Source organism: Engystomops pustulosus, chromosome 4, assembly GCF_040894005.1.
Source record: "Engystomops pustulosus chromosome 4, aEngPut4.maternal, whole genome shotgun sequence".
In the NCBI taxonomy this organism is placed as follows: Eukaryota; Metazoa; Chordata; class Amphibia; order Anura; family Leptodactylidae; genus Engystomops; species Engystomops pustulosus.
In genome coordinates, this window is record NC_092414.1 from 178,039,978 (window position 1) to 178,056,339 (window position 16,362).

General features: G+C 42.7%; 1 protein-coding gene across 1 annotated transcript in view; it reads left to right on the plus strand.

Annotated features, from left to right (window-relative positions):
- SMAD3 (SMAD family member 3) overlaps positions 1 to 13,594 on the plus strand; it is a 78,784-nt gene extending 65,190 nt beyond the window's left edge. Inside the window, exons 6-9 of the mRNA XM_072148707.1 lie at positions 5,073 to 5,285; positions 7,072 to 7,209; positions 7,932 to 8,076; positions 12,071 to 13,594. Coding sequence (XP_072004808.1) covers positions 5,073 to 5,285; positions 7,072 to 7,209; positions 7,932 to 8,076; positions 12,071 to 12,194 — 620 coding nt within the window. The 3' untranslated portion in view covers positions 12,195 to 13,594. The remainder of the gene's footprint in view (positions 1 to 5,072; positions 5,286 to 7,071; positions 7,210 to 7,931; positions 8,077 to 12,070) is intronic.
- The last annotated feature ends 2,768 nt before the right edge of the window (positions 13,595 to 16,362 follow it).

Consider the following 16,362-nt stretch of genomic DNA (forward strand, 5'->3'; position numbering starts at 1 on the left):
CTCAGATCCCCATAAAATCAGAGTTATAATCTTGCCTGGTATCTATGCAGCTTTGGAGCGAGTCCACGGGGGGCGTGGCCTAATGTCATGTGACCAGGGTGACATCATCAAAGGTCCTTGAGCTACTAATTATGAAAACTATACCCCATGTACATATCAGACCACATAAAACAATCACAGCAGCCTCCATGGACTTCTACCCCTCTCCATGCAGGCTGCTGTGATTTCATGTGATAAAATATGCTGTGATTTCATGACATATATGCTTAGTGTACAGTTCCTAATGCTACAAAAGCTATAGGACCTGCGAAGATGTCACCCTGGTCACATGACATTATAGCAGCATACAGAGATAGGGATGGAGAGAAGCTGCTGGATTCAGCCCGAGGAGGCCACGCCCACCTGGACTCGCCGTAGCCATGCTTAGTTACCAGATAAAACTATAAAGTTGAATATATGGGAATCTTAGGGGAATATTTTTTAGCTACAAGCAGGGTGTCAGATAGTTATTAGAGCGCTATAGGAACCTGTCACTACCTGTATTTGTGAAAATAGTGGTGACGGGTTCCCTTTAATATATTTTTAGCATAGCATATATGTTTTATACCTTTAAAAGAATAATATTTTACCAATGCACATTATTTATTAATCTACTAGTGCACCTTATTTATTAATATGAAAAGAAGGTGTAAGATTTTTTAGATATTTCAACCAATCTCAGTAATCCCATGACCGGAAGCGTTTAAGGCCTCCGGGAACTAAAGATATTTGTGAATGATTTATATAGGACATGGATTGAAAGAAGAGATATACAGGCAGTCCCCGGGTTACATACAAGATAGGGTCTGTAGGTTTGTTCTTAAGTTGAATTTGTATGTAAGTCGGAACTGTATATTTTATCATTGTAATCCCAGCCAGAACATTTTTGGTCTCTGTGACAATTGCATATTAAAAATGTTCGGTTGTCATAAGAATCAATATTAGCACTAAAGCTTCATTACAGACACCTGTGATAACTGTTACAGCTGATTATTGTAACCTAGGACTGAAGTACAATAAATTATCAATATCCAGAGGTCTGTTTGTAACTAGGGGTCGTATGTAAGTCGATTGTTCTTAAGTAGGGGACCGCCTGTATATGCACATGTTGACCTTGAGAGAGATCTTTTACTCTGCTTTTGTATTAATTTTTTTTGTATTTATGACACTATTGAGTCACGGTAATCACGTGACCGGATATGACACGGATACCTGGAACTATGGATATCCGATATTTATGTGTATTTATTATGTATGGATAGATGAGATGTATCTGTATTGCCTGAGGAAGGTCCAGGTGCTGAGGTACTTGACCGAATGCGTCGCAATTCTAACAATAAAACTGGACACTAATCTAACTACTGTGAGTCCGGGATATCCCTTGAGCGCTGAATGTACACGACTTGGAGAATCAGTAGGAGTTTACTTAAAAAATCTACCATTTGATTTAATGCATTATGAACCAAATATACCTTGAGAATGGTGTAGCTACACTGGTGCAGAAACATATCTTGTTTAATCCCTGAGCTGAGTAGTTTGTCTGAAAAACAATTATGAAATTCAGGATAATAAGTGCCTGGTGCTTCTCTTCTTCCACTGCTCAGGAGAATGATGTAAATACTGACAGGCAGAAGTAATCAATCGCTGCACCATCCCCCAGCTGATGTGTACGAGTGATCCAGCTCAGGTTGATTAGTAATGTCTGGAACAGTGCAGACAGCTCGTGTAATGTGTTTATGTACTGCAAGAAGCATGCAATCCAGCTTTCCCAAGGTCCTGAATGTCATAATTGTTTTTCCAGCAAAACCACTCAACTCTGGGATTAAAAAAGATATGTTTGGTTCATAATGCATGAAATCAAATGGAAGATTTTCTTTAAGTATATTGAAGAATATTTCAAAGTTTACATACTATTCATTTCTCAAATAAAATAATATTTAACTTGACAATTTTCATTATTCCCTAATGTCCTGCTCTCATAAGCAAAAATCTAACAAATTGGGCAACCCCCTGGAAAGTGATACATCTCTTTGTGTGTCATCTGCTGGAAAGGTAGGGATAAGTCATATTGTGGAGTTTCATTTCCTCAGATGAGTCGCTCTTCCTTTGGAGGAGTCTTTGGTTTGGCTAATTTGCATCCTTTTTTTTCCCATGGAGTATTGCCAGTGAAAAAGTCACCCTGCCCATAACAGGGTTATCTGCTTTGTACAGTAACAGACAGTAGGTAGATCTCAGGTTGTCCGCCTACAGCGCCACCACAGGCGTAATGAAGTACAGGCAGTCCTCGGGTTGCATACAAGATAGGTTCTGGAGGTTTGTTCTTAAGTTGAATTTGTATGTAAGACGGAACTGTATTTTAAAATTGTAACTCCAGACAAAAATTTTTTGGTCTCTGTAACAGTTGGATTTGAAAAATGTTGGGTTGTCATAAGAACCAGGATTACCAATAAATCTATTGGCAGACACCTTTAATAACCATTATAGCTGTTTATTGTAGCCTAGGGCTAAAGTACAGTAAATTACCAATTACCAGAGGTACGTTTGTAACTAAGGGTTGTCTGTAAGTCAGGTGTTCTTAAGTAGGGGACCGCCTGTATTGCAGTGCACTTTTAAATCAGTGCACCTTTCATGTAAAGCGCTTGCAGATAATTTTTGAAAGGGGGAGATGGATTTGCGGACTCGTGTTTGATACACCCCTTGTTTTCTGATAATCATCCAGAGTCATAAGGCTTACACATCCGCACGCAATGTCTCTGTCCTGGCAAGTTAATCCCAGATATTGCCTGGGATTGATCTATCCTTGTCCTGATTACGGAGACTCCCTGGTGAGGCGGTGATGCGGAGGGAATCCGTTTATACTGGGATAGTGAGTATACGTAGCAGAGGACTTGCGCTGCAGCGAGTGCCGGGTACCCTTATCAGTTCTTGGCCATAGTATTTCATCTTTCCAGCTCTGTGACTCAGTCCTTCCCATCTGCTGTAAGTTCTGGCTCTTGCTAAGCCTGAGCTGATGTGTCGTCGCTTTGTAATAGGTGCCCATGTTCTGAATGAATCACAAATATTAGATCCTGCCAGCGGACTGTGGTATATCCTGCAATGTAGCTGATGTATAGTATGGGGACTATGGGAATTGTATTGTATATTGTCATGTGATGATGATGTTATCCCGTGGGAAAAAGGAGGTTTTGTCCTGTGATTGAATTAAGAATTAGGAATGCATTAAAGGGGTTTTCCCATTATAAGGTCATTAATACTAGGAATTAGGTGTCGCTGGTGGTCTGACCCCCTATTATAAGGCAAGGTGCCCCAAGTCCCTGGTGTAGCAATGTAGTGCTAGTGTGACTCCATTCACCTCTATGGGACAGTGTACAATGAGAGGGCAGTACTAGGTTTAGTGGGGTCCTTCCTGTTTAGGATATAGAAGTGCACCATGTAGTGTGATATGATGCTTTGACAGATACCTCTGTGGTATTGGGAGGGGGGGGGGTAAAGTGATCACATATTAGTCACCCAGGCACATCTGTTCCCGATGAGTGTTGTATATCTCTGTATATTTTTACAGTAAAGTGGATTGTCAGCGATTCTGTAAGAATAATATATTACGATAGCGCTGTGTATTAATATTAATATAAACATGCCCCTGAGTGCTCTCCTCCCGATCCCGTGGAAGTTGGCCGGATGTAGAGTTTAGGTCAGGCGGTTTTGTTTGGCTCGGGGCCAGGCCTGAGTATACGAGGGGCCTGTCCTTATCAGAGAGGTTGCAGCTTTGTGGGAGTGAGATCATTTTGACTTAACTCGCTCTGCTCTTCCTCTTCTTGAAGAAAGCTGTGGTTTTTGAGGCAAAAACCTCCCCAATGTATTTAGCTATTTCATTGCTTCAGGATGAGTACAAAAATGACCATAAAGGGAACCTGTCACCAGATCTTACCCCATTAAACTAATAGTCCTCAGGTAGTGGATGAAATGTCCTTTCTAGAATTTCCTATTTTATGTGTTATCTCGCCCTTTTACCTATAAAAATGATCTTTCAAATTCATGTGAAAATGAGCAGAGATGAAGGCAGTCATGTGAGATAAGTCAAGTTTAGAGGCTGCAGGGGGCAGGTCACTTCTGATGCCCCCATCTGTGGTTCTATAGTGCCTAGAAATATGGTATCATATTAAAGAAAATAATCTCATCTTTCAAATGACACCAGGCTTCTGGTTCTACAGCCTGAGATACAGGCAGTTAAACCCATAATTACAAATGTGAGATGCAGATAAAAGTACAATTCCTGTATTTGTTTTAACTGTATTTTAACTGTATTTGTTTTAACTTTTCTTTTAATATGATACCAAATTAATGTTTCTAGATACTGTATGACCAAAAATAGGGGCATCATAAGTCAGATCTTTGCAGCCTGTAAACTTTATCATCAAATCTCAGCCAAAATATGACTCTTCTCTTCTCATTTTCACATGACTTTGGAGGAGATTTCTTTTATAGGTAAAAGGGCGAGATAATACATAAAGAGACTGATTTGGCAAACTCTGTGAAGCGCTGCGTAATCTGTGTGCACTATATAGATAAAGGAATTATTATAAAGAGGGAATTCTAGAGAGGATATTTTATACCTTACCTGAGGAGGCTGGTACTAGTGTAATGGGCTCAAATCTGGTGACAAGTTCCCTTTAAGACACTAATTTCACATGGATTTTCATCTTTAGCTTAAACAAGTTAAACTGATGAAAAGTAAAATCACAATTCCCTGTCTTGTATGTTGGGGTAACAATGGTCACTTTTCAGATATAGGAGCCTAGGCAGTGGTCATGTTGGTTGTCACTTGAATTCCACAATTACCGGAGTATGTAAGACCCTGTTCACACTTGCATTCACCCCAGAGTCTGATCTGGACCATGTTTATGGGGCATCCTAACTCTCCCGGATGGCAAATAGGGATCCGGCAAGTTGGAATTTGAATTGAATCTTGTTGATCTTCTTGATTTTTCATGGCCTACGACAGATAATGATACATCTGCTCTTTGTGTGCACAGATCTCCAGCCGGTCACATATTGTGAACCTGCCTTCTGGTGCTCCATCTCATACTACGAGCTGAATCAGCGAGTGGGGGAGACCTTTCATGCATCCCAGCCCTCCATGACAGTGGACGGATTTACAGACCCGTCAAACTCCGAGCGATTCTGCCTGGGCCTTCTCTCCAACGTGAATCGTAACGCTGCTGTGGAACTCACCCGGCGACACATCGGTAGGTATAATGTATTCTACTTTTCAGATTCTGGCTCTGACATTTGTTACACCCAGTTGTTAATTTAAAGGGAACCTGTCAGCGCACTAGCCCATTGATTCAGTCAAGGAAGGGGCTAGCGAGCTGAAAGGTTCCCTTTAAGTATTGTATGGAAACAGATGTTGGGAGCACTGATATGCCCTATTTAAAGCAATAGAGAATTTATATTTAAGGGGTTTATTGTGCAATACTAATGGCATATGTTCAGGATAAACCTTTAGTATCTGATTGGTGGAGATCCAACACCCAAACCCCGCACTGATCATCATGTCATAAGGATAGGTCATCAACTTTAAAAGGCTTTTGACCCCTTTAATCCTTCTAGGAACGGTTATTCTTGTCCACCCCTCCCCACTCAGCGGTAATGTCCTCCATAGATCTTCTCAGTAATCCAGATTATCTCTTCTCTTTTGCATTAAGCAGTGAAAAAAAATAGTAAAGAGTTAAATGAAATCCTCGAGTGCCCGTGCCCCTCACCATCCGGAGTACAGGTCCTTGTGTGCTAGGAATAGGCTTTCTAAACACTTTCCAGAAAATGAGCATTTATGCCCGAGACAAAATAACTGGAACGATTCCGTCTTCTCATTAATTCAGCGGTTACAAAAAATTTTCCATTCTGGACCTTAGAGTGTGAGAAGAGAGGACCTCCCATAACATGAGCCCCGGCCAAGGAGCACTGCAGGAACCCAGTGTGTAACCTCAATACACAAGAGTCTATCCCCCTATCCCCACATGTTACATTACTCTGCGGTGCACCGACAGGCATCCAGTCATGTGTTACTTTTATTCCTAGCTTATGTTTTTTCCCTATTTCTATTAATAATTGTGTTTTTTTTTAATACTGCTGCATTCGACTCATTTAAAGGGCCTTTAAAGGGCCAGTGACACACACAAAAAATTAGATTCCATTAAAGACAATCTACCGTCAAAATAAAGCATGATTAACCAGGGACTCTTGATCCAGGCGCTGTGACTGTGGTAATCTTCTTATATTTGTTATCCATGGCCTCCTTCCTTCTGAAATCAACTTTTATAATTATTCGAATGGGCCTAAAGTGCTTTGTGTGCATTACCAGTGCCCCTCAGTGCTGTAGCTTCACAGGCTGTGACAAAGGGCTGCTGCTGCTAGATAACACAGGCAGAGGAAGGTAGGAGATAGCAGGGGGTCGGGTGACACATTTTACACAATGTAACAGCCTGTAAATCTGTAGCAATGAGGGGCCCTGTCAATGCCCCCAGAGCCCTTTGGGCTGATTAGCATAATTTTAAAAGTTGATTTTAGAATGCAGGAGGTTGAGAATAATAAATATAAGAAGATTACAACAATTACGGTGCCTAGATCAGTGAGTAAGTGACCCTGGTTTATCAGTCTTGATATTGAATTTTTTATAGATTTTTTATATTTTTTTAATGACTTTTTAAAATGATAAATCTTTATATATCGCTATAGTATTCCGCTGCTCTTTACAGATCTTGGGTGACATATACATATACAATAAGACATAACGGTGCAATAACATCATCAGATGAAACATAAGGAGTAGGGGCCCTGCTAACAATCTATGAGACGCTTGTGTTTTGCAGAATACAGGCTGCCATAAATTGCTGTCCTGCTATTCTTTGTGTTTTCCCAGCCTTATTTATCAAACTTGTAGGGTCTGCAGTTTGGGTGGGAATCTCATGCATGTTGCAGGATACGGTCACGTTGTGTGGACAGCGGTGACATTCATTCGCTTGTGTATTTCAGGTAGAGGAGTGCGCCTGTACTACATCGGAGGAGAAGTGTTCGCTGAGTGCCTCAGTGACAGCGCTATATTTGTACAATCTCCCAATTGTAACCAGCGCTATGGCTGGCACCCTGCTACTGTGTGCAAGATACCTCCAGGTAATGGACTACTGCTTCCTGCCTGATGTGGCAGACCCTTCGTGGACCCCATTGGTTATATAACCGGCTCAGTCCCCAATGAGCATGTGAGGGGTTTCCTCCTAAAATACATTTATTCAATACCCATGGAGATAAATATCTGACTTTTTCTAGTGTCTCTGATTGTTGGGACCCCCATAATTAGCAACAACCATTACTGGCCGCATACAGACTGGGATTTTCCGCTAGCAGGTGTCCTAGAAAGGCCTAAACATGTTCGGAGTGTGGAAGCGGACCCACATGCTGCTCCGATCTCACAGATCGAACACAGTTCAGCGGACGGGAGTCCTTGCATCATACAGAATATGATGGAAGGAGTGTCTGCAGCAGTGACGCCTTATCAGTAGTAATACTATGAAGGACCTTTGTAGTTTCCTTTTCCCTTATGTTCACACTACATTCCTTGCTATAGTCCATCAATGGTATGTCCCAGTTAGAGATGAGAAGACACAACATTCAAGTTTGGGTACGGAATTGGGGTCTAGCCCCCTGACCCGAACATAATCCGGCGTACCCAAACTTGAAGATTGCTGTGTATGGATCTACAGGCCTATGTAACTGACTACACATGCTATTGAGCTGCCGGATACGTGCTATGAGGCCCCTCATTATAAGTTAGATTTCTGGTGTACACCTTGTATACAGTGAGAAGATCTTTCTGACGTGTCTCCTCTGTGCTCCAGGGTGCAATCTGAAGATCTTCAATAACCAGGAGTTTGCTGCTTTACTGGCCCAGTCGGTGAACCAAGGCTTCGAGGCCGTGTATCAGCTGACCCGGATGTGTACTATACGGATGAGCTTTGTGAAGGGCTGGGGAGCAGAGTACAGGTCAGTACATGAAGGGTTACCCCCAGAAGTCTTTTTTCTGTGACTGATTTGAGGGGTGGCCTTTCTATTTCTGGAATCTCCTAAATGGATTTTGTGGTCGGGGCCACAACGTCCGGGGAGGTGACAACCCGTGTGACAATTGTCATCATGTGGAGGGTGTAACACGCACTGGCTGCCAGAGTGTAGCATTCTGCTATTGTGGGAGCAGCAGACACTCGGAGCAGATCCGAGCTTTGCCTGCTGGGTTCCAGATGTTCAGTGACCATTTATGTACTTAACTCCTTCCTGACGGGGACCACTTATAATATCCAATGGCAAATCCAGTGTAGTGATTTTCCCCGGTGCCTAGTGTAGAATGGGTTAAGGCTCATCTTCCACACTTGACAGCCAGTTTCAGTCCTGGCCCAGAGCCAGGGGAACTAATGGAACCCAGATGTGCCTCTGTTTGGCAGCCTCATTACAGATCCTGAGGTTTCTTGCTCACATTTCACTTAACGTCTTCCTCTGCTAACCCATTCATCGCCAGACCTTCCACACAGCAACATTTATAATGGATAGAAATATCTCATGTTGCAGAGACGTCCGTTTTGTTGGCGTTTAGTGAAAAAAAAAAAAGATTTTAATGTAGTTGTTGATGGCATTTTTTTCTCGTGTGAGGCGTTTTTGGGTTGTTTTTTTTGTACGTTCTGTAGAAAGACTATAGAGAAAAAACCCATATCCAGAACATGTGTTGCTAAAAATGACTCTTAAAATACCCATAATGCAATTTGTCAAGATATTCTTATACCTTGTTTAATTTCCACAGTGTGAAACCAGTCTTGGAAATCCAGATATTCTGTGTATTTGCTGTATGGTTATTGTTATTAACCCCTTAAGGACGCAGGGTTTTTCGGCTCATTTCTCGCTCTCCAACTTCAAAAATCCATAACTTTTTCATTTTTACGTGTACAGACCTGTGTGAGGGCTTATTTTGTGCGTAACAAATTTTACTTTCCCGTAATGTTATTTATTTTAACATGCCGTGTACTGCGAAGCTGAAAAAAAATTCCAAATGTGAAAAAATTGAAAATAACCTGCACGTGCATCACGTTCTTGTGGGCTCAGTTTTTACGACTTTCACTCTTCGCTCCAAATAACACGCCTACTTTATTCTTTGGTTCGGTGCGATCGCGGTGATACCAAATTTATATAGGTTTTATTGTGTTTTAATACATTTTCAAAAATTAAACGAATGTGTACAAAAAAGAAAATAAATTTTTTGCCATCTTCTGACGCTAATAACTTTTTCATACTTTGGTGCACGGAGATGTGTGAGGGGACATTTTTTGCGAAATGAGGCGACGTTTTCATTGCTACCATTTTGAGGTCTGTGCGACATTTTGATCAATTTTTTTATTTCATTTTTTATTTTATGTAAAAAGGTGTAAAAGTCGCATTTCGGACATTTGGGCGCCATTTCCCGCCTCGGAGGTCACCGCCGCCCGTAACCGTTTTCATATTTTGATAGATCGGGCATTTTGGGACGCGGCGATACCTAATATGTTTGTGATTTTTACTGTTTATTATGTTTTATATCCGTTCTAGGGAAAGGGGGGTGATTTGAACTTTTAATATTTTTATTAATTTTTTTTATTTTTTTTTTTATTTTTTTTTTCACTATTTTTTAGACCATCTAGGGTACATTAACCCTAGATGGTCAGATCGCTCCTACCATATACTGCAATACTACAGTATTGCAATATATGGCATTTTTGCAGGTCATACATTACAATGAGCCACTGGCTCATTGTAACGAACCTGCATAAGCCATGTAGCCTCGTGTCAAAAGAAGACCCGAGGCTACCATGGTAACCGATCGCCGCCCCCCCGATGACGTTCGGGGGCGTGGCGATCGTAAAAAAGATGGCGGCACTCGCGGCCGCCGTCTTTTAAACGCCGGCGGCGACTTTGCCGGCGGCGTTGAGAGGGTTAATAGCCGCGATCGGTGCAAGCACCGACCGCGGTTATTAGCGGTGGGGGTTTTGTGCAAAATGCAAAAACCCCCACCTTTGTATGAAGAGGACTCAGCCCGTGAGCCCTCTTCATACATCCCTTATACCTCTGCACCGTAGAGCTACGGCGCAGAGCGTTAAGGGGTTAAAGGAGATCTAGCATGATAAACCAGGGATACTTACTCATAGACTGTGTACAGTAGCTTCACATGCTGTTACACTGTGCAGGGCAATTCCCACTCCCACTGTGTGCTGCAACTCTTTGCTGCCAGAAAATTAAAGCAGACGGATGGAGAGAAGCCTAACAGCCTGTAAAGCTACAGTACCGAGGGGCACCGGTAACGCCCCCAAGAGCTCTTGCAGCTCTTAACATTTGTTAAAAGTTGATTTTAGAAGAAAGGAGGGCATGGATAACAAATATTAGAAGATTACTACAGTCACAGTGCCTGGATCTATGAGTAAGTGTCCCTGGTTTATCATGATGGATTTGGACGGTAGATTTATTCTTTTACCTGGATATATTAGAGGATATTGGATATTACACAAATTCAAAGTCCTTTCGCTGTTTGCGATTGATCCTATTAGACTCATATGGAAGAGATTTATCTTTGGCTACATGTAAACAGAAGTGGCTTATATCGGCTGTGAAAACCGGTTTTGGCTAGGACATGCTCTTCTCTTTATCAGTAGCACGGCCCATTGAAATAACAGGTGTGGGTGATCCATTAAAAAGTATTGCATTTAGTGTAGCCGAATCTCACTGTCGCATGTATCTAGCCCAAGGCTACATTCACACTGCTGTATGGAGGACATATATACGGCCGCCGTATATACATTGCCCATAGACGGCAACGGGCGCACAGTGCCGTACAGGAGTGGTACGGTGCTGCACACGTGCGGCACCGTACTGTTCCATAGCCTGGAGAGAGATAGGACATTTCCTATCTTTCCCCGGAATATGATGCCGTGCTCCATATATCACTATGGAAAGTGGCCCCGGCGCCGACCTGTGCCCGCAGTGCTACGATACGACAGGCGCACATCGTGTGAATGTAGCCCAAGATGTACAAAACAGTTACTACTTTTACAACCTATATCTCCTCAGTAACGCATCGTGTGTTACCATATGGACACCTTGGAGGAGATTTATCGGAAGTTTCTGAGGTAAAACTGTTCTACTTGCCCTTGCAAACCAATCAGAGCTCCGCTTTAATCTTATAAACCGCTGTGGGAAAATGAAAGCTGAGATCTGATTGGTTGCCGTGAGCAACTAAAACAGTTCTGCTCTAAATGACATATGATTAATATCCCACAAATTCTGTGCAGACACTGAACTACAGGAAGTTTTACCTCATGATTATTTCCACCTTTATTTTTCCTCACCCTTGAAGAAAAGTGGTACCTAGAGGTGCTGGTTATACAAGATAACAATTCAAACGGCCGTCGTGGGGATGTATACTCAGACGCAAATTTGCAGCCAGATGTACGTCCCCATAAACGGCTATGGCGATCCAGAAACTGTATGGTGATGCATGTGTGGCACCTTACCACACTTTACACAGGAAAAAGATAGGGCAGACTCAACGCTGCCCCGTGTTTATGCCCGTGAGGGGTGAGCATATGTGTTTGTGAATGTACCCCAAGAACTACAAGTTACGCTCTATGAGGGAGATTTATTAGAAGGGTCTGAGGTAAAACTGTTCTAGTTGCTCATGGAAACCAATCAGAACACAGCTTTCATTTTCCCACAGCTATCTATAAAATTATAGCTGAGCTCTGATTGGTTTCCATGAGCAACTAGAACAGTTTTACCTCAGAAACTTATGATAAATCTCCCCCATGGTATAATAGTATCTGCTTTATATACTGTAGCCTGAATGTCTGCCCTCCACAGCCGGCATGACAGGCCGTTGTGATGTGTCACAGCACATGGACCCGGTACTTTATTATTTAGATGCTGTTACTTCTAGAATTACCTCTCACATATATTTGTGTCTTTGCAGGCGCCAGACTGTGACCAGCACCCCGTGTTGGATCGAGCTCCACCTGAACGGCCCCTTACAGTGGTTGGATAAGGTTCTCACTCAGATGGGTTCTCCAAACATTCGATGTTCTAGTGTGTCATAGAGCATAGTGTCCTCCACAAGACTCCTGGACCTGGAGGATCCCAGTACCACACAGTCCACAGAGCACAAGGGCAAACAAATGTGGAACTATTTCTTGACCTCTTCTGGAACTCTTGTCCCCTTCAGCGGGTATGTTACCTGCCAGTACCCAGCATTACAGGGCACCCAGCACCGCCATGTATACTGAGAAGACTGCAGTACGAAAAGTTTCCAAATACTCAACACATAGCTGGGAAAATCACTGAAAATCAGTGGAAAAAACATTTTGTGATACAGGGTACATTTTTTACTACAGAAATCTAAGAGAACTTCTTAAGCATTAGGTCCTCTCTCCCACCTCCTCCTGTAGGTGTGACCGTGCCTTTAACATACCACCTCCTCCATGGACCATGTGCTGCGCGTGGTGCTCGCCACATTCATAAACATTCGGTCCGTGTTTTTCTTGTTTTATACATTATAGGGTAAATTGTGTATCCTAAACGTGGGACAAGTTTACAGATCGGACCAGCGGCGTTATACATGCATCAAGGTAGTCGGGTCCGGAGCTGGAAACGTCCCAAGTACAAAAACAACTGGAGGAGAACATTTCCGTGTGAAGTGCTCACGTGTATAAGTTTGCGTCAGCGCCTGGGTGTGAAGCCTGCTGTTCTACAAGTACATCTCACTAATACCCCAGCTGGGGGGAAACCATCCCAGCTCATCTGGATAGCACTTTGCTTCATGTTTTCCTGAGAATTTCCTATACCTTCCCGGGGTTAGGGCTTGTTTTTTCAGAACAGGCTCCAGCACAGCAGCGGCTTCTCATTGTGGATGTCTCTCCGCTGTCTCTCTCGTTGGTCCTTGTTACTTCTAGATCAGCTTCTAGTAATGGTAAAGTACACACCTCTATAGAGCTGCGGGGGTAGATGTACCTTCTGCAGAGCGTTGCTCCTACCATGTGTAGTGGAGGTCTGCCGGCATCCCATGTATTGTAGCATGTGTGCGGGATTTCATCCCCTTTCTGTTTGTAGCATGAAAAGAACAGGGTTACTCACAACCTGCAACAAATAATTTGTGTTTTGTATAGAAAAAAAAAAGTCTCCAAAAAAGTCCCAATTTTTTGTATGGATAATTCTGCCTCTTCTTTTTCTTTTTTTCTCTTGCGTTTATTCTGCCTGGTTTTTCCGCTTGTGTACATCTGAATTATATTGTAGCTGTACCCATCATGTATGTCATCCCGTTACATTTCTGGTTATGATTAGCTAAGGTTTATTGCCTCGACCAATCACGGCAGCAAATAAGGGAAATAATCGATATATTAGTGGTATTATTCAGAACAAGTCCTTTCCTTTTAACCCTTTACCCACTTTCAATGCTTGTGTAACGTTCTGATTGTGAATGTAAATAAACCCTTTACATATATCTACCTGCAGTCACGCAATGTCTAACGTACAGACACCTTATGCATGGGCAAGAAGTCTGAATTATTGTTTCTCATGGTCTCCATTTATAGAAAGTACTATACAACCAGTATGGAGGTGGTGTGGAATCTCACTTCTTATGTACCAGGTTTGTGGTATGATCAAGGAAATGAGACCTTAAGGGCAATGTATGTCTTAAAGGGGTTGTACAAAGTTAGCAAATTCCCTATCGCCTAACAAGGGATGAGAGTTTGACTGCTGGGAGAACACGGGTCCCATGAATGAGGCAGGTTGAGTCGAGCACAGCACAGGACTGTCTAAGAGAGTGCCAGAGGTACTATAAGAGAGCGCAGGAAATTCCAGCTCTACCACACTAATGAATGGAGCGGCAGTTCCTTTAATTTAAAGGCATATTACAGGATTTATTTATTGATCATCTATCATTCGGGTAGGTGATGAATATCATATCAGTGGAATTCCTCATGGTCAGACCCTCCTAGGTGTGCTGTTTATGTCTATTAGACCATAGCTTGTTAACAAAAATATATAGAGGGATTCTAACTACTGAAAGGGAGGAGCTGCCATTCCCTGCTCCTGGAGGGAGGTCATATGATGCTCTCTGTGTGTAGCTAACAGGAGAGCTGGGTCTGTGGATGCAGAAGTCTCTCTGCAGCTCAAGCTCTATCATAGACCTCTCTGCAGCAACTCCTTCCCCCCGGCCTCAGCTCTCCAGACACTACCTACACAGCAGGGAAGCTGTTAACCTTTAATGCTCTCGCAACAGACTATAAATTTCATGTAACTGGTTGACTGCTGGTTTCTACTACTTAATACATGCTGCAAGCTCCTATAGTGATCTTGTGTATATATACACAGTGTTGGGCTTTGTGTATTTACTTGGAGAAAGCTGAGTTTATTTGCTGCTACATTACTTATAGAGAGAACACAACTCGAGAGACATGAGGGCATCTTATAACGGACTTGGCATCAGGGCAAAGAGAAGAAGAGGTTAGTCTCTCCCCACCACTACTGCTGCTGCTGAGGAGGAGTTCTGACAAGTAGCTTAGAACAGAAAAATGCTATCACTCTGGAAATAAAAGGGCATATTGTTCTATTTGTTTTGAAAGGGGAAAAATCGTACATGACAATTTGGATTTTGGAGTTACACTTTAAATGAATAGGGCTATTCAATTGCAACACCAAGCAAAGCCACAGTCTCTGTGTCTGAAACACCACAGTCTCTTGAAACAAGTGAATGTCACGAATCCCGGGTGTTGGGCACCTGACAATGTGATATGGATTTTCTATTAATAATTAAATCTTAGAATATCCCTTTAATTATGATGAATCCACAGATTTTGAAAACTCTGCTCTCTCATGGATGCGGCACCAGTTAAAAATTTGGTACATCCCCTTTTAAATGTGAGTAAGCTACATTCATGCTCAGCAGCATGAAAATCATTGCTCATTTATTCTTCCATCTCGATATACACTCACCGGCCACTTTATTAGGTACACCTGTCCAACTGCTCGTTAACACTTAATTTCTAATCAGCCAATCACATGGCAGCAACTCAGTGCATTTAGGCATGTAGACATGGTCAAGACAATCTCCTGCAGTTCAAACCGAGCATCAGTATGGGGAAGAAAGGTGATTTGAGGCCTTTGAACGTGGCATGGTTGTTGGTGCCAGAAGGGCAGAAGTGAGCGGCAGTTCTCTGGGCGGAAATGCCTTGTTGATGCCAGAGGTCAGAGGAGAATGGGCAGCCACCCGTTACAACCAAGGTAGGCAGAAGAGCATCTCTGAACGCACAGTACGTCGAACTTTGAGGCAGATGGGCTACAGCAGCAGAAGACCACACCGGGTGCCACTCCTTTCAGCTAAGAACAGGAAACTGAGGCTTCAATTTGCACAAGCTCATCGAAATTGGACAGTAGAAGATTGGAAAAACGTTGCCTGGTCTGATGAGTCTCGATTTCTGCTGCGGCATTTGGATGGTAGGGTCAGAATTTGGCGTCAACAACATGAAAGCATGGATCCATCCTGCCTTGTATCAACGGTTCAGGCTGGTGGTGGTGGTGTCATGGTGTGAGGAATATTTTCTTGGCACTCTTTGGGCCCCTTGGTACCAATTGAGCATCGTTGCAATGCCACAGCCTACCTGAGTATTGTTGCTGACCATGTCCATCCCTTTATGACCACAATGTACCCAACATCTGATGGCTACTTTCAGCAGGATAATGCACCATGTCATAAAGCTGGAATCATCTCAGACTGGTTTCTTGAACATGACAATGAGGTCACTGTACTCAAATGGTCTCCACAGTCACCAGATCTCAATCCAATAGAGCATCTTTGGGATGTGGTGGAACGGGAGATTCGCATCATGGATGTGTAGCCGACAAATCTGCAGCAACTGTGTGATGCCATCATGTCAATATGGACCAAAATCTCTGAGGAGCTCCCAGCACCTTGTTGAATCTATGCCACGAAGAATTGAGGCAGTTCTGAAGGCAAAAGGGGGTCCAACCCGTTACTAGCATGGTGTACCTAATAAAGTGGCCAGTGAGTGTATATAGGAACATTGTCAGAAACTTAGGTTAACATAGTGGATTTTCTCAGGAAAGAGCTGGTTAGAATGAAGTAGATGCTAAGATGTCCATTGTGTAGTGAAGGTCTCTTTAAAAAATGGTTATTAAAAGTGTTGGGCAGTAAAAAGAAAAATCCTCATAATAAGGGAAATTCTTGCCAATTATAACTCCATAAAT